At 46.5% G+C, this 23,958-nt stretch overlaps 1 protein-coding gene across 1 annotated transcript in view; it reads right to left on the reverse strand.

Annotated features, from left to right (window-relative positions):
* The window catches only part of LOC141133514 (uncharacterized), a 67,842-nt gene that overhangs the window by 10,496 nt on the left and 33,388 nt on the right, over positions 1–23,958 (reverse strand). The window contains exon 4 of the mRNA XM_073622940.1: positions 9,371–9,739. Coding sequence (XP_073479041.1) covers positions 9,371–9,739 — 369 coding nt within the window. The remainder of the gene's footprint in view (positions 1–9,370; positions 9,740–23,958) is intronic.

Here is a 23,958-nt window from a genome sequence, read left to right on the forward strand (position 1 = left end):
GCAGGAACGAGCCCTGCTGCAAAGTATTACATCAAAAATTGTAATTACACGCCCCTGTTAAACAGGGGCTGAAAAATTGGGCCTTAGGCACTGGTGGTGGCGCCCAGAACCAAAAATGTTCTTACAAGCTATCAGCGTGATGATTGAGGAGGAAGAGGATAATTACTCAGGGATAGTCACTCAGCATCAGCATAGGCAGTCTTTGAAGGGATCTGAGATTTCAAAAAAAATTATTCGGTTACATCAGCATCAGGTGCTTGGTAGCTGGTGGTGATCCAAGACTCATTCATTTTTATGAAGGTCAGCCGATCGACCGAGTCGGTGGACAGACGCACCCTGTGATCGGTTACCACGCCTCCAGCAGCACTGAATGTGCGTTCCGAAAGAACGCTGGATGCAGGACAGGCCAGTAGCTCAATTGCATACTGTGCAAGCTCTGGCCAGTGATCCATCCTCAAGACCCAGTAACCCAGAGGATTTTCGGTGGGAAAGGTGTCCAAGTCTGATCTTGCCCCTAGGTATTCCTGCACCATATAAAACAGACGCTGGCGATGGTTGCTGGAACCGATCATACCTTGGGGCTGCGGACCAAAAAATTGTCTGAACGCATCGGTCAGACGGCCACCTTCTCCACCGCTCCTTCTTTGACTGACCGAAGCCTCAGCAACACGTTGTCCAGAAACAGGAGTTTGTAACCTCCCAGTCTCTGGGAACGCGTTGCACAGACCTTTCTGCAAGGCCTCCCGAAGATGTTTCATCCTCTGCTCCCTCTGCGATGGCAAGATAAGGTCCGCAACCTTACCCTTGTAACGTGGATCAAGGAGGGTTGCCAGCCAGTATTGGTCCTTCTCCTTGATACCACGAATACGAGGATCCTTACGCAGGCTTTGCAGGATCAGGGAGGCCATGCAGCGTAGGTTTGCTGAGGCATTCGGTCCGGAGTCCTCTGGGTCACTAAGAACGACATGGTCCGCAGCCACCTCCTCCCAGCCACGTACAAGTCCATGTGTTTCTTGGGACTGATCCCTTAAAGACTGCTGCTGATGCTGAGTGCCAGGCTCCACCTCCATACTGACACAATCTTCCTCCTCCTCCTCTTCCTCCTCGTCCTCTTCCTGTGTGATCGGCGGGCACGCAGGAACACTGTCTGGATAAAGGGGGCCTTGAGAGCTAAGGAAGTCCTCCTCTTCCTGCCTCTGTTCTGCCTCAAGTGCCCTGTCCATTATTCCACGCAGCGTGTGCTCCAACAGGTGGACAAGGGGGACAGTGTCACTGATGCATGCACTGTCACTGCTCACCATCCTCGTGGCCTCCTCGAATGGTGACAGGACAGTGCATGCATCCCTGATCATGGCCCACTGGCGTGGGGAAAAAAAACCAAGCTCCCCTGACCCTGTCCTGGTGCCATAGTCGCACAGGTACTCATTGATGGCCCTCTGCTGCGTGTGCAGCCGCTGCAGCATGGCCAACGTTGAGTTCCACCTGGTGGGCATGTCACAGATTAGGCGGTTCTTGGGCAGGTTAAACTCCTTTTGGAGGTCCGTCAGCCGAGCACTGGCATTATATGACCGGCGGAAATGCACACAGACTTTCCTGGCCTGCCTCAGGACATCCTGTAAGCCCGGGTACCTGCCCAAGAACCGCTGCACCACCAAGTTAAGGACGTGAGCCAAACAGGGCACATGGGTCATTTGTCCCTGTCGGAGGGCAGAGAGGAGGTTGGTGCCATTGTCGCAAACCACCATTCCTGCCTTAAGTTGGCGTGGCGTCAACCACCTCTGAACCTGCCCCTGCAGAGCTGACAAAACCTCTGCCCCAGTGTGGCTCCTGTCCCCCAAGCACACCAGCTCAAGCACCGCATGGCATCTTTTGGCCTGCGTACTTGCGTAGCCCCTTGAACGCCTACGGAGCACCGCTGGTTCCGAGGAAGAGGCCATAGAGGAAGAAGAAGAGGAGGGGGTGGAGGAGAGAGGTGTGTCACAATCAGCATTTTGGAGGCGTGGTGGCGGAACAACCTCCAACACTACTGCACCTTGTCCTGCATCCTTCCCAGCTGCCAGCAGAGTCACCCAATGCGCCGTGAAACTTAGGTAACGTCCCTGTCCATGCCTGCTGGACCATGAGTCAGCGGTAATATGCACCTTACCGCTGACCGCCCTGTCCAGCGAGGCATGGACATTGCCTTCCACATGCCGGTAGAGAGCCGGAATCGCCTTCCGTGAGAAAAAGTGGCGTTTGGGTACCTGCCACTGAGGAACCGCACATTCCACAAACTCACGGAAGGGGGCAGAGTCTACCAACTGAAAAGGCAGCAGTTGAAGTGCTAGCAATTTTGCCAAGCTAGCATTCAACCGCTGGGCATGTGGATGGCTGGGAGCAAACTTCTTTCGGCGGTGCAGCAGCTGGGGCAGGGAAATTTGCCTGGTACAATCTGACGTCGGTGTACCAAAAGCAGATTGCCCACAAGTACTTGGCTGTGACACACCTAATTCTACACCTTCATTCCTCTCACTGCAGGTCTCAGAGAGGACTGAAGGTCTAGTGGGGTTGGAAATCTCAGCTGATGAGGAGCAAGGAGAGATCCTCTTTGTTCTTTGGTGTGGGTCTTTTAGATACGCTTGCCAACGAACTGCATGGCAGGTCAACATATGTCTGGTCAAGCATGTGGTACCCAAGCGGGAGATGTTTTGGCCACGCGAGATACGCTTGAGACATATGTTGTAAATAGCAGCGGTGCGATCTGATGCACTCGTCTCAAAAAAGGCCCACACCAAAGAACTTTTTGAATAACGCGCAGAGACTGCAGCGCCCTGCACATGTGGAGCTTTGGGGTGTGATGCAGTCAATGTGATGCCCTTAGGCTGGCCCCTGGAGGGCATCCTGCCTCGTTGGTGATGTGCCGCCGCCTCCTCCTCCTCCTCCTCCTCCTCCTCCTCCTCCTCCTCTCTCCTATCAGGCACCCACGTTGAGTCAGTGACCTCATCATCCCCTCCCTCCTCATCACTGGAGCAAACCTGGCAGTATGCTGCAGCAGGGGGAGCATGACTGCCAGATTGCTGTCCTTCTTGGGCACCCCCTCTGTCCGTGCTCATGTTACTGCCTTCATCGAGCTCAGTATCGTCATCAGAGCCTTCCAAACGCTGGGCATCCTCCTGGAGCATGTACCCAACACTGTGGTCAAACAGTTCGAGGGAATCCTCATGAGGACATGGTGGAGCTAGGGAAGGAGTCACTGATGACATTGAGCTGAGGGAAGAGGCCGCTGCTTTGCCAGACAAAGCACCCTGGGCATGGGTGAGAGAGGATGAGGAGGATGAGGACGGCTTGGTCATCCACTCGACCAAGTCTTCCGCATGTTGCGGCTCAACACGGCCAGCTGCCGAAAAAAAGGCCAAGCGTGTCCCATGGCCACGTGCTGATGAGGATGCACCGTCTCCACGACCAGCACTAGACACAGAGCCTGCTTGCCCTCTCTTATTGGCTTGTGACTGTCTGCCTCTCCTTCTTGGCCTTCCAGACATACTAATGGCCTGTAGCTGCACTAAGCTGGGATAGAACACCTGTAATTTTCTTCAAGTAGCTTTATATACTGTAACCAGACAAGCCTGCCTGTCAGTAGGAAGATAACAGGAACGGATCTAGCTGAACACTGTGAGCAGGACGCACTGTACTAAATGTAAATAGTCTAGCTGCCTGACCGTGGTACTAATAGGATCAAATAGAACACCTGTAATTTTCTTCAGGTAGCTTTATATACTGTAACCAGACAAGCCTGCCTGTCAGTAGGAAGATAACAGGAACGGATCTAGCTGTACACTGTGAGCAGGACGCACTGTACTAAATGTAAATAGTCTAGCTGCCTGACCGTGGTACTAATAGGATCAAATAGAACACCTGTAATTTTCTTCAGGTAGCTTTATATACTGTAACCAGACAAGCCTGCCTGTCAGTAGGAAGATAACAGGAACGGATCTAGCTGAACACTGTGAGCAGGACGCACTGTACTAAATGTAAATAGTCTAGCTGCCTGACCGTGGTACTAATAGGATCAAATAGAACACCTGTAATTTTCTTCAGGTAGCTTTATATACTGTAACCAGACAAGCCTGCCTGTCAGTAGGAAGATAACAGGAACGGATCTAGCTGAACACTGTGAGCAGGACGCACTGCACTAAATGTAAATAGCAGGAACGGATCTAGCTGAACACTGTGAGCAGGACGCACTGCACTAAATGTAAATAGCAGGAACGGATCTAGCTGAACACTGTGAGCAGGACGCACTGCACTAAATGTAAATAGCAGGAACGGATCTAGCTGAACACTGTGAGCAGGACGCACTGCACTAAATGTAAATAACAGGAACGGATCTAGCTGAACACTGTGAGCAGGACGCACTGCACTAAATGTAAATAGCAGGAACGGATCTAGCTGAACACTGTGAGCAGGACGCACTGCACTAAATGTAAATAGCAGGAACGGATCTAGCTGAACACTGTGAGCAGGACGCACTGCACTAAATGTAAATTGCAGGAACGGATCTAGCTGAACACTGTGAGCAGGACGCACTGCACTAAATGTAAATAGTCTAGAAGATAACAGGAACGGATCTAGCTGAACACTGTGAGCAGGACGCACTGCACTAAATGTAAATAGCAGGAACGGATCTAGCTGAACACTGTGAGCAGGACGCACTGCACTAAATGTAAATAGCAGGAACGGATCTAGCTGAACACTGTGAGCAGGACGCACTGCACTAAATGTAAATAGCAGGAACGGATCTAGCTGAACACTGTGAGCAGGACGCACTGCACTAAATGTAAATTGCAGGAACGGATCTAGCTGAACACTGTGAGCAGGACGCACTGCACTAAATGTAAATAGTCTAGAAGATAACAGGAACGGATCTAGCTGAACACTGTGAGCAGGACGCACTGCACTAAATGTAAATAGCAGGAACGGATCTAGCTGAACACTGTGAGCAGGACGCACTGCACTAAATGTAAATAGCAGGAACGGATCTAGCTGAACACTGTGAGCAGGACGCACTGCACTAAATGTAAATAGCAGGAACGGATCTAGCTGAACACTGTGAGCAGGACGCACTGCACTAAATGTAAATAACAGGAACGGATCTAGCTGAACACTGTGAGCAGGACGCACTGCACTAAATGTAAATAGCAGGAACGGATCTAGCTGAACACTGTGAGCAGGACGCACTGCACTAAATGTAAATAGCAGGAACGGATCTAGCTGAACACTGTGAGCAGGACGCACTGCACTAAATGTAAATTGCAGGAACGGATCTAGCTGAACACTGTGAGCAGGACGCACTGCACTAAATGTAAATAGTCTAGAAGATAACAGGAACGGATCTAGCTGAACACTGTGAGCAGGACGCACTGCACTAAATGTAAATAGCAGGAACGGATCTAGCTGAACACTGTGAGCAGGACGCACTGCATTAAATGTAAATAGTCTAGATAGAAGATAACAGGAACGGATCTAGCTAAACTGAATACAGTGTATATATATATATGCAACACCTGGGATGCATATATATACACAATACACTGTAAGTGCAGCTAACTGACTGACTGTTCTGCCTAATCTATCTAACTCAAATCAAATGACACTGTCTCTCTCTCTCTCTATCTCTCAGCACACCGGAACACACACTACACAGGGCCGCCGTGCAGGCGGCCTTATATAGTGTGGGGTGTGTACTAAATCCCCTGAGCCATAATTGGCCAAAGCCACCCTGGCTTTGGCCAATTACAGCTCTCTCTACTGACGGCGCTGTGATTGGCCAAGCATGCGGGTCATAGTGCATGCTTGGCCAATCATCAGCCAGCAATGCACTGCGATGCCGCAGTGAATTATGGGCCGTGACGCGCCACACGAATTTAGCGCGAACGGCCCATAACGTTCGCAATTCGGCGAACGATCGAACAGCCGATGTTCGAGTCGAACATGGGTTCGACTCGAACACGAAGCTCATCCCTAGCCGCGAGTACTTTTAAATTACTTTTTTTCCTTTAGAAATGTCATTTTGCTCTCGGACTGTTCTAAACACGGGAAACATGCGCCCCTTTACAGGCATACTATAGACACCCCCCAGGTACAAAATTTAAAGGAATATTTCACTTTTATTGTTTCACTTTAAGCATTATAAAAATCACTGCTCCCGAAAAAACGGCCGTTTTTAAAACTTTTTTTTTGCATTGATACATGTCCTCTAGGGCAGGACCCAGGTCCCCAAACACTTTTTATAACAATAACTTGCATATAAGCCTTTTGATTATTCATGTTCGTGTCCCATAGACTTTACTGGTGCTCGCTTGTTCGAATTAATTTTTTTGCCTGCTTGCATGTTCTGATGCAAACCGAACCGGGGGGGGGGGGGGTGTTCGGCTCATCCCTACTGGTCAGCAATGTGTAAGCGCTGGCTGTTTCCCTATAGTCTGATTGCTTGACAAAGGGGTGGGTATGAGTAGCAGTCCCACCCATCCCTGACATCACGACTTGAATTTGACAGCTGCAGCTGTACAGAGCACACCCAGCGGGTTTTCTGGCCAATCGCTGGCTGTACTTGACATTCACACTTGCACTTGAAGTTACTATATAATTAACAGATGGAGTGATGCGGGACAAAGTCCTTGGACAGAGGTATAAATGTGGGACAGTCCCACTGTTGGGAAGTATGCAAGTGCACTGTGTCTATAGAAAGGTGTGAGACAATGAAGCCAGCAATGTGTACAGTGTGCAGCTTCCTACTTTCTCACTCACTTTCTCCACTTCCCCCTCTACCTAAACTGCCTGCTTGGAATGTGTGGTCATGCTGGAAGAATCATACCTGGCTCAGGCTGTGAAGGGAGGTGAGAGGACCATGAACAGGTTCTTAGGAGGGGAGGGGGGGGTTGTTCACCTGTCAATGTAATACCAACCTACTCGTTCTCTTCGTTCCTCTCAAGACCTTCTGCTCTCTAGCTCCCTCGTCACCTCCTCCCATGCTCGCCTCTAGGACTTTTCCAAAGCCTTTCCAATCCTGTGGAATACCTTACCCCAATCTATCCGCTTATCTCCTACTCTATTAGCTTTTAGACGATCCCTGAAAAGCCTTCTCTTCAGAGAAACCTACCCTACCCACACCTAACAACTTTTTTTTTCATTTTCTCCATCAGCTCACCCTCCCACAGTCATTACCTTTTCTTTCCACTTGACCCTCCCTTCTAGATTATAAGCTCTAACGAGCAGGGCCCTCTGATCCCTCCTGTATTGATTTGTATTGTAAGTGTACTGTCTGCCCTCATGTTGTAAAGCGCTGTGTAAACTGTTGGCGCTATATAAATCCTGTATTATAATAATAATAATAATAATAATAATGTGTGTTTGTACATGTCTACTGCCTATGTGTGTGCTACACTGAGACATGGGAGAACACTGGCTGCATGCTGAGAGACCCCTCCCCCACTGTATACATAGCATGTCACAGTACAGAGGGACCCTAATAAATAGAGAGAGAGTCCCTGACCTGGACACCAGTTCCTCTCCTTCACCCACTACTGTGTATGGCATTGTCCAGGTCCCCGTTTAACCACTTCAACCCTAGAAGGTTTTACCCCCCTTAATGACCATTTTTTGTGATACGGCACTGCGTTAATTTAACTGACAATTGCGCGGTAGTGCGACACTGTAAACAAATAAGATTTTTCCCAAAAATAGAGCGTTCTTTTGGTGCTATTTGATCACCTCTGCGGTTTTTAGTTTTTGTGCTATAAACAAAAAAAGACCGACAATTTTGAAAAAAAATGAATTTTTTACTTTCTGCTATAAAACATAAATTTAAGCCAATATGTATTCTGCTACATGTTTTTGGTAAAAAAAAATCTCAATAATCATATATTGATTGGTTTGCACAAAAATTATAGCGTCTACAAACTATGGGATAAATTTATGGACTTTTTATTTATTTTTTTTATTAGTAATGGCGGTGATCAGCGACTTATACCGGGACTGTGAAATTGCAGCGGACAAATGTGACACTAAGTAACACTTTTTGGAGACCAGTGACATTATAACAGTGAAGGGGGGACATCAGGGGCAATCAATGGGTTAAATGTGCTCCCTGGGAGTTCTTACTAACTGCGTGGGGGGTGCTTTGGCTGTGTGAAGACAGAGATCCATGTTCCTGCTTAACAGAAACAAAGACTTTCTGTCTCCCCTACTAGCAGAGTGATGCTCTGCCTCTCCCATGAACAATCGGCGGGTCCCGGCTGACATTGGATCCACTGATTGGCTTCTGCTGTGTCCAAACGGGAGTGGGTCGCCAGCAGGGTGTACGTGCGCCCCAGACTGAAAGTGTCAAACCAAGTTCATAGTGATATCCCTGTTTGGTAAGGATAGTCCTTGTTATATAGGGACAGTCCCGGTTATATAGAGACGGTCCCGGTTATATAGAGATGGTCCTTGTTATATAGACAGTCCTTGTTCTGTAGAGATGGTCCAGGTTATATAGAGATGATCCTTGTTATATAGAGATGGTCATTGTTCTATAGAGATTGTTATATAAAGTAAAGACAGTCCTTGTTCATTAGAGATGGTCCTTGTTATATATAGAATCAGTCCTTGTTCTGTAGAGATTGTTCTGTATAGAAAGTCATTTTTTTACTGATTGTGCTGAGGTTTATATGTGTCTGTGGGACTCTTGCTTGTGGCACAGCAATCAAAGCACATTTACAGGTACAGGTGAGCCTGGGCTTTGTCTAACTATGCCCCATAAGCCCCTCCCATTTGTTATTGAAATCTGGCCACACCTATTATTCGCTGCATTACTAATCTCCTTTCTTTTCGAGCCCAGGTGCATGGGGGACCCTTGCAGTTCTCCCCACCCCCTCCTCCTCCCAACAGGGGGATGGTGTGTGGCTAGAGCAGGTGATCAGTGCAGCAGGTGGGGGAAGAAACTGGAACCAATCTTTTGTGGCTCTCACTGCAGCAGCTGAAAGCCGACATCTCCTGCTCTAGCTGCTGCAGTGAGAGCCACAAAAGATTGGGTCCAGTTATTTCCCTTTGTGTGGGTGTGACTTGGGTGTGGGCGAGGACAGAGGGGGCCCCATGATCTCCTATTGCCTGGGGGTCCGATAAGTTGTCAGTCCACCCCTGCTCCATCATGTGGTTTTTGGATGGAACAGTGAGGGCCTGATGTCACTGCTACTTTTTGTGTAGGGGTATAATCTCTGCAGCACTTGGCCATGACACATTAGAGCTGGGAGTGGAAAGTAGTCAGGATCCTGGAGTTCAGCTTTAATTCCTGGCACCAGACATATAGTGATAAAATATGATAAATATAGAGCTAAAAACCCAATAACTTTACCTTTGATGATTAGTCTAGTTCCTCCTCCATACTGAATATCATCATCATATCGGTAGTCACCTGCACACCGTTTGACCACCACAAAACAGTGAAATGAAGTATTATCTGCCTTTGTCACATCATTTATCATTAGATTAGTCATCCCTGTCATGGATGTCCGATGTCTATATGTAGAATGAACCATGTCCTGGTAGGGGTGGTAGGCGTACGGTCCGGTTACATTCCCCACTCTCCAGTATACATTGACCCGTACAACATCTCTCTCTGTAGACCGACCACTAGGAAGGGTGTAGGAGCAGGGAAGGGTCACTGAATGTCCTTCTTGTAATATGATATTATTAGTTGGCTGATTCCAGGATGATTGATATTCTAGAAGATAAAGTTGAAGAAATAAAACAATCTAGATACGTGAACCAGCAAAATCCAGTCCTAGTTTAAGGCCCCTTTCACAATATTTTTTACTTTTTGCTATAATAAATATCCCCAATTTAAAAGAAAAAAAAAGCACAGCAATAGTATGCCCAGACAGTGTCTGGTGCCTGTAGGTGGTGCTGTTGCAGAGTTTTTGGTGTGGAAGTCAGTGCTGGGACAGCGTGGAGTGAGAGGGAATGTGTGAGCAGGGAGCAGAGGACTGGACCGGACCCCCCTACCCCCCGAGAGCAGCAGTGTGGCAGACGGACCCCCCCGACCGGATCGAACCCCCTCACGGCTTAGAGCGTCAGCGGGTGACCCAGGGACCTACAGCAATGGCAGAGCGGGACATTGTGGTGCGGGAGCGGGTGTACTGAGGGCAATATCACCCCACAGATGGGGACAGAGAAGGCGGGAGGACATCCAGCGGGACCGGGAAGTGGAAGGCTGGCAGGGAGAGGCGGTGGGTAAGTGAAGTGCAGACCGCAGGAGGGAAAGGCTGTGAGGCTGATCAGTGAAGAGGCAGCACTGAAGGTGACTGACTGCTAGTGTCAGATTATAAGGGGAGGCTGTGCAGAGCGACACAGAGACAAACATCAAAACCTGACTGACGGTGTATGTGAGTACCTGAGTATTGTGAGTACCTGAGTATTGTGAGTACCTGAGTATTGTGTGTACCTGAGTATTGTGAGTACCTGAGTATTTATTGTGTGTACCTGAGTATTGTGAGTACCTGAGTATTGTGAGTACCTGAGTATTGTGAGTACCTGAGTATTGTGTGTACCTGAGTATTGTGAGTACCTGAGTATTTATTGTGTGTCAATATGTATATAGAATACAGCGCTGTCAGTGATAATTATATGACATGCAAAATATAATCTGCTGTCTGTGCACGTAATAAAGCTGCAGTTAAAAAATATGGGATACCCACATCAAACAAGATAATAACAGAAAGAAAACTGCGCTAAAAAACAAGACTCAGTGTTGCACACATATAGTTTTAAGTCCATCCGTTGCATACACACAGGTATCAGATATCATTCCTTGCAAGGTGCACAAAGGTATCTATCCACATCTTCAATCGAGGTGACAACACACTTATAACCACCGTAGAAACGAGTGTAGAAGATAGGACAGTCCTCCACCTGTAAGTCAACTACCCCTTACCAGCTCCCTTGATCTCTGGTAAGGAGATCACAAAACGCTATTTAGCTTATGACCCAGCTACAGTCTTGGGATGGAACATCAGATAAAGTATCCGTGGTTGCCTTAAATGAGTCTCCTCAGCATCTCCATGGGCCAGTCATAAGAGAAAAAGAAAGGCTTCCATAGTGTATAACGTCTAAAACTTTTATTAATAAAAAGGTAATGCACTTACATCAATCTCGAAAAATAAGGCATCAAGCAGAAAACAAGCCGGCCGGCTCTCTAAAAACAATCGCCCGTATCTTCCGGGACTGCGTGGTGGTGTATAGTGTTAGTGGCGTCAGCACGCCGCTCTCCCTACGCCGTTTCGTCAAACCTGACGTCGTCCAGGGGCACGGGCGGCGTGCTGATCACCACCAGTTATATTCTTATTCGACAGAAGAAGGACCGCCCAATCCTGAGGTCCGAGTCGTCCGTGATGCAAGTGCCGCCATATTGCAATGGGGCAGATGCCAGTAAATTGCCAGGGAGATATTCCGGTATTTGTTGGGTATTCTCCCTTAGCCTCAAATGAAAATATATCTGCTCTACTTGTACTTTATAGATAAAAGGGGGCAACACTCAAGATATGCACCTCTCTTCCCCACAAATATTAGTATCAGTGCCGATACTGAGAGATCAGTAAAACGGAGTGGTGGCATCTAGTGGTCAGATTCCAGATTGCATGTTTATTAAACCTGAATATGACTACTAGATCTAAACATAGGAATCTGAAAACATAACCACCAGCATACATACAAAATTATATATACCATAATGCCCCACCTCTGTAGAAAAAGAAAGAAAGAAAAAAACTACAAAAATAAAGTAAAAAATAAAAAATCGTAATAAACAATTGAAATACGGATGCTCTTAAGCTCCATAGATCATCTGTTGTCATGGCCACAGAAAATATTGAGCATTCTTCTAGATGCTAGAGAAGGCAAAAATGGGCACGGAAACAATAATAGCATACCCCCTGCTGAATGGGGATTGCTTGTCATGTTTAGGTTTAAGTTTGTGAAAAACCATATTTTTAAAGTGTAACCTACCAGAAGAAATGCAAATAAAATAAAATAAAAAGATGTAAATAGAGATCAAGGGAGCTGGTAAGGGGCAGTTGACTTACAGGTGGAGGACTGTCCTATCTTCTACACTCGTTTCTACGGTGGTTATAAGTGTGTTGTCACCTCGATTGAAGATGTGGATAGATACCTTTGTGCACCTTGCAAGGAATGATATCTGATACCTGTGTGTATGCAACGGATGGACTTAAAACTATATTTATTGTGTGTACCTGAGTATTGTGAGTACCTGAGTATTGTGAGTACCTGAGTATTGTGAGTACCTGAGTATTGTGTGTACCTGAGTATTGTGAGTACCTGAGTATTGTGAGTACCTGAGTATTGTGTGTACCTGAGTATTGTGAGTACCTGAGTATTGTGAGTACCTGAGTATTGTGTGTACCTGAGTATTGTGAGTACCTGAGTATTGTGAGTACCTGAGTATTGTGAGTACCTGAGTATTGTGAGTACCTGAGTATTGTGTGTACCTGAGTATTTATTGTGTGTACCTGAGTATTGTGTGTACCTGAGTATTGTGTGTACCTGGGTATTGTGTGTACCTGAGTATTTATTGTGTGTACCTGAGTATTGTGAGTAAATGAGTATTGTGTGTACCTGTGTATTGGGAGTTCCTGAGTATTGGGAGTACCTGAGTATTCAATAAAAAATATATAGTGCAGCGCTGAAAATACTAATCAATTAACATAAATGTCCATAAATGAAAAATCAGAGGGTGTCAGCGGTGATGCAGGGTGCTTCATGCAAATCCAAAGTGCTCTTAAATCCGTGCTCCCCCCTCTTGCCAGTCAAACCGCTCACCTTGTTATATGGACCCCTGAACTAACAGGAAGGTCTCATAGGCATTCACCACTTGATAGTGGTCGGGGTGGTATCTTGACTGGAAAGCCGGAAACCTCTTCATTAATATGGCTTAAAAGTTTTCATCCATATATGCATGAAATAAATAAAGAAAATATATAGTGCTCTCTGTATAACTAGAAAACGATTCCTTTTATTTAAAAGACAGGTACTCACATATGTAGCACTATGCCCAGTGCTAGGAAATAAGGCGCATAAAATTTAACAGGTGACAGTGAATGATAAGGCGGCTGCAGCGACGTCTAAACGGGATAAAACCAATCCGCACGCGTATCATCCAGCAGGACTTCCTCATCGGTCTTAGGGTCCCTTACATCTAGTCAGTGATTTATATAAAGCCCCCTAATTCACTCGTCTGTTGCAAATCAATTCCCGAGCGGTGACCGTCCAATCAGAACGCACCGCTTGGGAATAGGAAGTATGGAAAGCTAAATGTTTATCCAGGTTTCCATAGTGATCGGTGTCATGATGACACGACGTCGGATCACCTGACTTCCTGGATCGTAGAGCACCTCCCTCCTAAGTGTACAGGCAGGGCATCAAGCCACTGCAATAGGCTGACATTCAGGTTTGGGGAGTGACTCAATGCAAATTTTAGACGTAGTCCCGTCGTCACAATGACGCGGCGTAGGGTCATGTGATGGACTACGTCAGAGAGTGCCTCCTTCCCTAAGCAAAAATGGAGCTAGATTAGCTGTGATAGGGTGACGCTAGGTCACATGATCCTACCAGCCTCGCGTCATCTGTATGCAGTGTAAGCAGAGGGGGAAGGCAATGAACACAAACCCTCTGTATAACCCTGGACACACAGAGAAGGAACGTTAATAGGGCTAACACCACAGTACTTAACTAATCCCTCTCAGCACGCATAATAATAGTGTGTGGCAATGCTATGTCTAGTTGATCATAAAGCTGAATGATACCTGGAAGAGATTTAAAGAGGCTACTAAAAAATAAAATTAAATTAAAAATAAAATGAATAAAAAATAAGACTATTTCTAAAAATAAGTTCATGGAAGACCCTTCACCGCAGCCACCTTTTACAATATAGTCATCATCCATTAGTCCAATAAATGGTTAACATTCCTATCACCAGCAGAATAAAAAATGTATATATAAAAAAAAAACTAAAGGATTATTGATAAATTATTAACGATCAGAAATAAAACAGTTCAAATCGAACTCGACATTGGGTACTCCCACATGTGTCTCATACACCCAAAAAAGACTCACGGCGGCTCAATTGTCTTATAAAATTACCCCCTCTCCAATGGGGTGTGACCTTTTCGACTCCCCAAAATTTTAATTTGGCAGGACTACGTTTGTGACATATTTTAAAATGTTTAGAGACATTATGTGAGTCTAATCCTTTTTTAATATTAGTAATATGTTCTCCAATGCGGACATGCAAGGGTCGGGACGTTCTCCCCACATATTGTAAGCCGCATTCGCATTCCTTAATGTATACCACCCCTGCCGTGGAACATGTAATGAAGTCTTTGATCTGGTAGACCTTCTTGGTTGCTGTAGCAGTAAACTCTTTGCGTTTTTTAAAGTTCCCCCTAGCTTGTTTGCATGGTGGGCAACGTCCACATGCGTAGAAACCTGTCAGGATGTTGGATATCCTATTTTCAAATGCAAGAGGTGGGTCAATCACCCCTGGGGCTAGCTTATCTCTTAGGGATGGTGCCCTTTTATATACAAACTGAGGACGTTCAGGGAGAACAGGGCCAAGCGTTTTATCCTGCTTCAAAATAGGCCAGTACTTGCGAATGATCTTTTCGAATTTTTTATATTGGACATTGTAGTCCAAAATAATTCTTATATTCCCTGATTTATCCTGTTTGACCCTAGGTCCATTGGAAACAAGTGTCGTTCTATCCATTCTATTGTACGAACGGTCTCGATATGTTTAGTAATGTCAGATTTATTATATCCCTTTTGCACAAAACGGGCTGATAAAACTTCAGACTGTGCAAGGTATTCCTGCTCATGTGTGCAATTCCGCCTAATGCGTACAAACTGTTCCTTAGGAATGTTGCACAATCATTGTAAATGGTGGCAACTTCCGAGGGGAATGTACGCATTGCGGTCCGTGGGTTTAAAATGATTTTTTAATTCTAACTGGTTATCTTTTATGTAAATATCAAGATCCAGGTACGTGACATGATCGTTATCCACATTCCAAGAGAGGACAATATTTCTATTGTTCTCATCCAATTTATGCATGAAAAGATCTAGATTAGATCTGTCACCATCCCAAATCATAATAATATCATCGATGTACCGTTGGTAACAGATGAGTTCAGGGGGTGTGTTCTTATAAATCACTTCTTCCTCCCAGTGTGCCATGAATAGGTTGGCAACACTGGGAGCAAAGCGGGCCCCCATTGCCACACCCCTTGTTTGGAGAAAGAAACGTCTATTGTACCAAAAGTAGTTTTTGGCCAGACAAAATCTCAAACAGTCTAATGCCGCGTACACACGGTCGGACTTTACGGCGGACTTTGCCCGGCGGATTTTTCGACGTACTTTCCGACGGACTTTGTGAATGAACGGACTTGCCTACACACAATCCACCAAAGTCCGTCGAATTCGTACGTGATGACGTACGACCGGACTAAAACAAGGAAGTTCATAGCCAGTAGCCAATAGCTGCCCTAGCGTGCCTTTTTGTCCGTCGAACTAGCATACAGACGAGCGGACTTTTCGACCGGACTCGATTTCAACGGATAAATTTTAAACAAGTTTAAAATCTAAGTCCGTCCAACTTTTGAGAAAACAAAGTCCGCTGGAGCCCACACACATCGAATTGTCCGACGAAATCCAGTCCGCCGGGCAAAGTCCGCCGTAAAGTCCGCTCGTGTGTACGCGGCATAAGATATAATTCTTATGTCTTTTGGTCAGTTCTGATGAACCAAAAGCCCACTGTACTGAAGTTAGTGCATCTTCGTGGCTAATGATCGTATATAAGGAACTAACGTCCGCTGTAATTAGCACACACGAAGATGAAAGTGGGAGAGACTCTAAAATATGAATGATATGTTTAGTGTCTTTTACAAAAGAGCGAGTTTTCATAACCATAGGGTGGAGAAAAAAGTCAATGTATTGACCCAGTCTGGAGGAGACTGAGTCGATCCCATTGACTATAGGGCGGCCAGGGGGATGGGTACTATTTTTATGAATTTTGGGCAAAAAATAAATAATTGGAGTGCGACAAAAAAAAGGATCTAAATAAGAAGCTTCTTTTAAACTAAGGACGCCAATGTGTTTTCCTCTTTCAATAAGATAGTGTAACTCTTCTTTAACCACTTCAATACCAGGCACTTAGACACCTTCCCGCCCAGACCAATTTTCAGCTTTCAACGCTGTCGCAATTTGAATGACAATTGCGCGGTCATGCTACACTGTACCCAAACAAATTTTTTATCATTTTGTTCCCACAAATAGAGCTTTATTTTGGTGGTATTTGATCACCTCTGCGGTTTTTATTTTTTGCGCAACAAATAAAAAAAGACCGAAAATTTTGAAAAAAAACAAGTTTTTCTTTGTTTCTGTTAAAACTTTTTGTAAATAAATACGTTTTCTTCTTCAATGACAGGCACTGATATGGCTGCACTGACGGGCACTGATACGGCGGCACTGATGGGCACCGATGAGGTGGCACCAATGAGGTGGCACTGATGAGGTGGCACTGACAGGCACTGATGATGGGCACTGATAGGCGGCACTGATGGGCACTGATAGGTGGCACTGATGGGCACTGATAGGTGGCACTGGTATGCGGCACTGATGGGCACTCATAGGTGGCACGGATGGGCACTTATAGGCGGCACTGATGGGCACTCATAGGTGGCATTGATGGGTACTCGTAGGTGGCATTGATGGTTACTTATGGGTGGCACTGATAGTTGGCACAGATGGGCACGGATGGGCACTGATAGATGGGCACTGATGGGCACGGATGGGCACTGACAGGTGGCATGAATGGACACTGATGGGTGGCACTGATGGCACTGCTTGTTTAAAGCGCCCATGGTTATCTAAGCTATACCATGCTACTTACACTAACTATTCAAGGGGAGTATCTATCCTTCTGGCTAAATCTCTCCCAGCGGAGATGATCAGCATTAAAACAGACCCAGAAGGGTGGTTTATTGTTCTTACTTCATATTTCCACCATAACTTTTACGCTGGTAAACATTTACATTCCCCCCCATTTTCAGTGGAGGTACTCTCCAAGTTATCCCTCCAATTACTGAATAGAACCCCCGCCCCCCTGCTTTATGTAACGCGGTCCTAGACCCAACAGTGGACCGCCTGGGAGGGGGAGGTAGGTCTTTCCCCTCTTCCCCTCTTTTGTAGATTGGGCACAGGTCCATGGTCTGACAGAGGTATGGCGCTGGAAGCATCCGGATGAGCGCCATTTTTCCTGTCATTCGGATTCTTTCCACACTATGTCTAGACTGGACATGGCGTTTGCGACGGCGGAGAACCTTCCTGTTGTCTCCGCCGTTTCATACTTGCCCAGGGGAGTTTCAGATCATGCCCCTCTTTCTGTGTCCCTCCTCCTCCTCCCAGGCTCGGGACCTGCTCTATGGCGCCTAAACTCGTACTGGTTGGAGGACGAGGTGGAGCAGGGAGAATGTAGGATGAGCATTTCTAAATACTGGAAAAATAATTTAGATAAAGTGGACCCCTCCACGGAATGGGACGCATTCAAGTCTACATTGAGAGGCACCTTTATGTCTATCACGGGGATCTTACGAAAAAATAACCAGATGCTTTCTTGAGGAATTAGAAACTTCTACGGTGCGCGCGGAGTCTGATTATGCCTCTAACCCTGCCTCTGACACTAGGGAGGCATGGTTACAGAGCCGCAGGAAGTATGAACTCCGTCTGCTAGACCTCACACAAAAACGCATGTTGCATGTCTCCCAAAAGTCGTTTGAACATGGTAATAAAGCAGGACGTCTCTTGGCATACCTGACTAGACCTGACCATCCCCCCATTTCCATACCACGTATCATTACTGCTCAAGGTTTTATTAGTGATAACCCAGGAGATATCTTAGATTCTTTTCTATGTTTTTACAAAAAGCTGTATACTTCCAGGGTTGATTATGATGATTCCCAGCTGTCTGACTACTTGGCTGACATATCTCTTCCCTCCTTGTCAGATGAGGGACGGGATGTGTTAGAGGCGCCTATTTCAGCCGAGGAGATTGCTGCAGCAATCTCCCAAATGCCTGCACATAAGACTCCTGGACCTGATGGTTTCCCGACCGAATGGTATGCTAAGTTCAAGGACCTTCTATCCTCTTTCCTCCTGTGGACATATAACAAAGCCCTAGATGCTGGGATCCTCCCCCCAACGATGCGTGAGGCTTTGATAATACTCCTATTAAAACCACGAAAAGACCCACTTATCTGTGAATCAATCATCAGATTTCACTCATAAATGTGGACGTTAAGATTCTGGCCAAAATATTAGCAAATCGGTTGAATACTGTGGTCGCATCCTTGGTTAATAGTGACCAGGGTGGTTTTATCCCTGGTAGGTCTACTAGAATGAACATTCGCAGATTGTTTCACAATCTGCAATATCCACATGAATAACCTCCCACTCGCGCCATTGTGTCCTTAGACACCTGTAAAGCATTTGACATGGAATGGCTGTACCTTTTTCAGGTGTTACAGAAATATGGCTTCAGCCCCCGTGTGGTAGCATGGATAAAACTTCTCTATACCTCCCCAACAGCTCGGGTACGGGTCAATTCATCTATCACAGACCCCTTCCCGCTTACCAGGGGTACTTGTTTGCCCTGGCCATGGAGCCGCTTGCAGTTCGCATTCGCTCCTCCCCCACATTAAAGGACTCCCAATTGCGAATATAGAGGAGCGCATTTCACTTTATGCGGATGACACATTGGTGTATCTGGCTGATGCAAATGAGTCTCTGCAGGCTTTGCTGGAGGAGATCACTACATTTGGGGACTACTCTGGATTCCGGGTTAACTGGGACAAATACAGCCTTTTCCCCTTAGACGTGAATAACCCTCCTCAGATACACCCCACCTCCAGGCTCCAGGTGGTGTCCTCCTTTAGATACCTTGGAGTATTAGTCCAGGCCCCCTTATCTTTATATGCTACCAATAATCTAGATCCTTTGTTGGCCCGCCTCCAGGAACAAACTAAACAGTGGATGGATTTACCTTTAGACCTCATGGGTGAGGGCCAATATTCTTAAAATTATTTATTTACCAAGATTGCTCTATATCCTTACTAATTCCCCAAGTAAAATACCAAAAGCTACCTTCAAACGCATAGATATGATATGTACTACTTTCCTGTGGAAGGGCGGATCCCCCAAAGTGGCACTCCAGACGCTGAGACTGCCAGCCCATTTGGCGGGTCTAGCGTTCCCTAATTTCTTTCTCTACTATATGGCATCCCAACTGGTACACATACATGACTGGATGAATCCAGATCCAGCTAGGGCCTGTACAACCACGGAGGGAGCTGTCGCATCTTCGCTTGAAACTCTACATAATATATAGAGGCCGGGTCCCTGACCGCCCTGGAACCTCTCTACTCTCCACCTCCCTTTCATTGTTTAAATATATTACTATGAAAATATCTAAACATTCTTGGCTGAAATCCCCTAATAACCCCTTATGGTTTAACCCTAATCTGCAAGAATTGTACTCTCTTCCAGATGCCAACCGCTGGTACTCTAAAGGGGTTAAATATTTGTGTCATTTATATAATGCACAGGGCTTTAAAACTTTCCCACAGTTACGAAGGGACTTTGACTTACCAAGGTCACACTTATTTATTACTATCAGCTCAGACATGCCATACGTGCCCAATTTGGTACCCTAGATAATATTACTGACCTGCCCCCGTTGGAAAGAATGCTCAGGCAACCAGAACCCACTAAATTAGTATCCACTTACTATGCAGCCCTAATGACTGACTTTAACCCCAGGTTTCATAAAGCACAAGAAAAGTGGGCTTCAATGGATATCTCCATGGTGAATGAGGATTGGTCAGAATTTAGTGACACATATAAAACTTCTGTTATTTCTTCCCGAGACCGCATCATACAAGTTAAAATCTTTCATCAGACCCACCTTACCCCAGCCAGACTACATAAAATGGGTCTTTTACCATCGGCTGTCTGTTTCCGAGGCTGCGGCTAAGAGGCAGACTTCTTACATTTGCCTTTTGCCTTTATATCGTCTGTGTTGGGTCTTCCTAACATAATTCACCCTAAGAATTGCCTGTTGGGTGTATTTGGTGAATTACACATATCATATGCCAAGAGACTGCTCCGTATACTTTATTTTTATGTTAAAAAATCTATTCTACTGTCCTGGAAGGGTGCACAGACCTCTTTGAAATCCCTATGGTTAAAACTTATTAATGACTCTATTCCATTATATAGATTGACCTTTGAAATTCGGAAAAGGAATAAAACCTTTCATAAAATTTGGGATAAATGGTTGGCTAGTCCTTTAACTCTTTCTCAACATTGACCATAATTGATCATTGATGGGCCGCGCCCCAGAGACCTTCACTACAAGGTTCTTTAATATGGTCATGTCATACAAATATGCCTATATTTGCTATTCTTATTATCACAAACATCTCAGACCTTTTGTAATGATTTTTGTCCACAATGACTTGTGTGATCTAATTGCATTTTGGATACCACTTTTGTATGACTAGTATATCAGATACTCTTGTGTGTTTTTTTTTTCCTTTTCTTTTTTTGTTTGTGATTGTGTTTTGTGTTTGTTGGTTTGTTCTGAACTTAAAACCAATAAAAAAAAATATCTTTAAAAAAAAAAAGGACCTCCAAGATAGTATTCTCAGGAATACTACCGGTACCTTGAACCACACCAGAAAGGTAGAGGGAAATCAGGGGAGTAAACAAATAGCTGAGGAGCTGGTGTAGTAAGGAGGGGTTTGGGTTCCTGGAGAACTGGGTCGACTTCTTAGTCGGTCACCAGTTCTATAGAAGGGACAGACTGCATCTAAATGAGGAGGGTGCAGATCTCCCGGGAGTGAAGATGGCCAAAAAGTTAGAGGGGCTTTTAAACTAGGCGACAGGAGGGGAAAGTCCAGAGGTAGATATAGTCAGAGTGGAGCATATTCCAGAGGGTAGTATTGGGGGCATTAGTATTAGGTTGACTAAAGCACATAAACCTGAGCTAAGTATAGTAACAAGTCCTATTTGCAATCTCCGGAACACACAATAAGAGGACGGTATTCGACTGGTCTAAACTGAGTGGCATGTTCACCAATGCCAGGAGCCTGGCGGATAAGATGGGAGAACTAGAGATAGTGTTATATGAGGAGGATTTCGATTTTGTGGGAATTTCAGAGACTTGGTTCAACAGCTCTCATGAATGGCTTGGCAGCCATTTAAGGGTATTCCCTTTATTACAGGGATAGAGAGGGTAAAAAAAGGGAAGGGGTATACCTGTATATAAAGAATAATGTACGAGTGAATGTGAGCTAGGGAGGAGGTGGAATCCTTATGGATAGAGCTCCAAAAGGATGAAACTAAGGGGAAAGTAATACTGGGAGTATGCTATAGGCCCCCTACCTTGAGGTAGGGGACCCCCTCCCAACATTTTACCTGGGAGGTATGCACTTAGCTATTACTGTTCACCATCTCAGGAGTGAGCTCTTTCTCTTGATTCAAACCCCCTCACATGCTCTTTCTCCTCTGATGCAGTAGCTCTGAGCAGTAACAGCTGGGACTGTCTTGGTAACATTCCAGGAGATTTCCAGTCAGGCTTCAGGAGAGGCTGGGCTGCATGACTGATCGCTCCGGACGTCCGGCTTCAGTGGTAACTGGACAATTCACAGAGGGACCACAGGAGACCATTCACTAAGACCACCTCTGATGTTCCTTAATGCCTGTTACCCTCGTAGGGGTATGGGAAGCTGGTGAGTGGGGAACCATAGGGGAGCACAGAAGTCACCGGTTGATTTGAGCACAAGAGTCACCACCAGTTTGAACTGCATATAGCCAGGGCTGTGTTTTGGCCTAGGCCGACAAGGTCTAGGCCTAGGGCGGCAGTTTGCGGGGGGCGGCAAAATAGGCCGCCCCCCCCGCATGAGAGAAAGCCCCCCCACCCGTCTGGCTGATTCCCGGCTCCCGCTGCCGCCTCCCGCACACTTGCAGCCCACGGCGGCCAGCTTTCTGTAGCGGCGCCGCTGTGTATGGGCGTGCTTGGCAGAGGGTGGGGGCGTGTATCTCACGCCCCCCTACTCTCTGACAAGCACGCCCATACATTCTCTCATGCGGGGGGGCGGCGTGTGTCACTCGCGCCCCCTTAAGCAACAGGTGACAGGTGGAGCCTTAAGCTCCGCCTACCCTCCCCTGCACTGCTTTCCTGCAGTGAATCGTCTCCTCGGCCCTGGGGCTGTGACGTCAGGAAGAGAGAGAGGAGCACGAGGGGAACCCCCAGGACAGCAGGTACAATGATTTAATAAAGTATATCAGTGTTATGGGCACTGGCAGCATTTGCTGGGCACTGGCAGCATTTGATGGGCACTGGCAGCATTTGATGGGCACAGTGGCTGCATTTGATAGCACAGTGGCAGCATTTGATGGGCACAGTGGCTGCATTTGATGGGCACAGTGGCTGCGTTTGATGGCTCAGTGGCTGCGTTTGATGGCACAATGGCTATGTTTGATGGCACAGTGGCTGTGTTTGATGGGGCACAGTGGCTGCGTTTGATGGGGCACAGTGGCTGCATTTGATGGGCACAGTGGCTGCAATTGATGGGCACAGTGGCTGCAATTGATGGGCACAGTGGCTGCGTTTGATAGCACAGTGGCAGCATTTGATGGGCACAGTGGCTGCATTTGAGGGCACAGTGGCAGCATTTGATGGGCACAGTGGCTGCGTTTGAGGGCACAATGGCTACGTTTGATGGCACAATGGCTACGTTTGATGGCACAGTGGCTGCGTTTGATGGGGCACAGTGGCTGCGTTTGATGGGGCACAGTGGCTGCATTTGATGGGCACAGTGGCTGCATTTGATGGGCACAGTGGCTGCATTTGATGGGCACAGTGGTTGCATTTGATGGGCACAGTGGCTGCATTTGATAGCACAGTGGCTGCATTTGATGGGCACAGTGGCTGCATTTGATAGCACAGTGGCAGCATTTGATGGGCACAGTGGCTGCATTTGATGGCACAGTGGTTGCATTTGATAGCACAGTGGCAGCATTTGATGGGTACAGTGGTTGCGTTTGAGGGCACAGTGGCTGCGTTTGATGGGCACAGTGACTGCGTTTGATGGGGCACAGTGGCTGCATTTGATGGGCACAGTGACTGCGTTTGATGGGGCACAGTGACTGCATTTGATGGGCACAGTGACTGCGTTTGATGGGCACAGTGACTGCGTTTGATGGGGCACAGTGAGGCTGCAATTGATGGGCACAGTGAGACCCCCCCCCTGTGATAGCATTAAAACTCAGCAGCTAAAAAAACTGTAGCTGCTGACTTTTAATATTAGGACACTTACCTGTCCAGGGATCCAGCGATGTCGACACCTCAGCCGATTTTCGGATTGGCTCTCGGGTTTTGCCCCTATCATTCATGGTAAGGAAAACCGACCGGTTCCCTACTGCACATGTGCGAAGCGCGTTGCACTTTCTGAATGGCCCAGCGGAGGAAGGAGGAGGGGGGGAGGGGACAGCGCAGTCTCCCAGAAGTGGGGAAGGGTACCTGTCAGAAACAGGTACCCGTTCCCCCCTGAAAGGTGCCAAATGAGCCTAAAGAGGAAGGGGTGTGGTTTACAGATGATAGGGTGGGTCTTAAACAGGAAGGGGTGTGGCCTCGGCAGGATGGGGTGGGTCGTATTTAAATTAGGGGGGTGCATGCGTTTAGTCAGGCCTAGGGCAGCACAAAACCTAAATACACCACTGCATATAGCAAAACCTTTTTGCACACAAACCTGGTTGCAATCGCATTTTTATTTCTGAAAAACTCTTGTTTTCAATTTTTCAGCGTTTAATATA

This window comes from Aquarana catesbeiana, linkage group LG03 (genome assembly GCF_042186555.1).
Source record: "Aquarana catesbeiana isolate 2022-GZ linkage group LG03, ASM4218655v1, whole genome shotgun sequence".
In the NCBI taxonomy this organism is placed as follows: domain Eukaryota; kingdom Metazoa; phylum Chordata; class Amphibia; order Anura; family Ranidae; genus Aquarana; species Aquarana catesbeiana.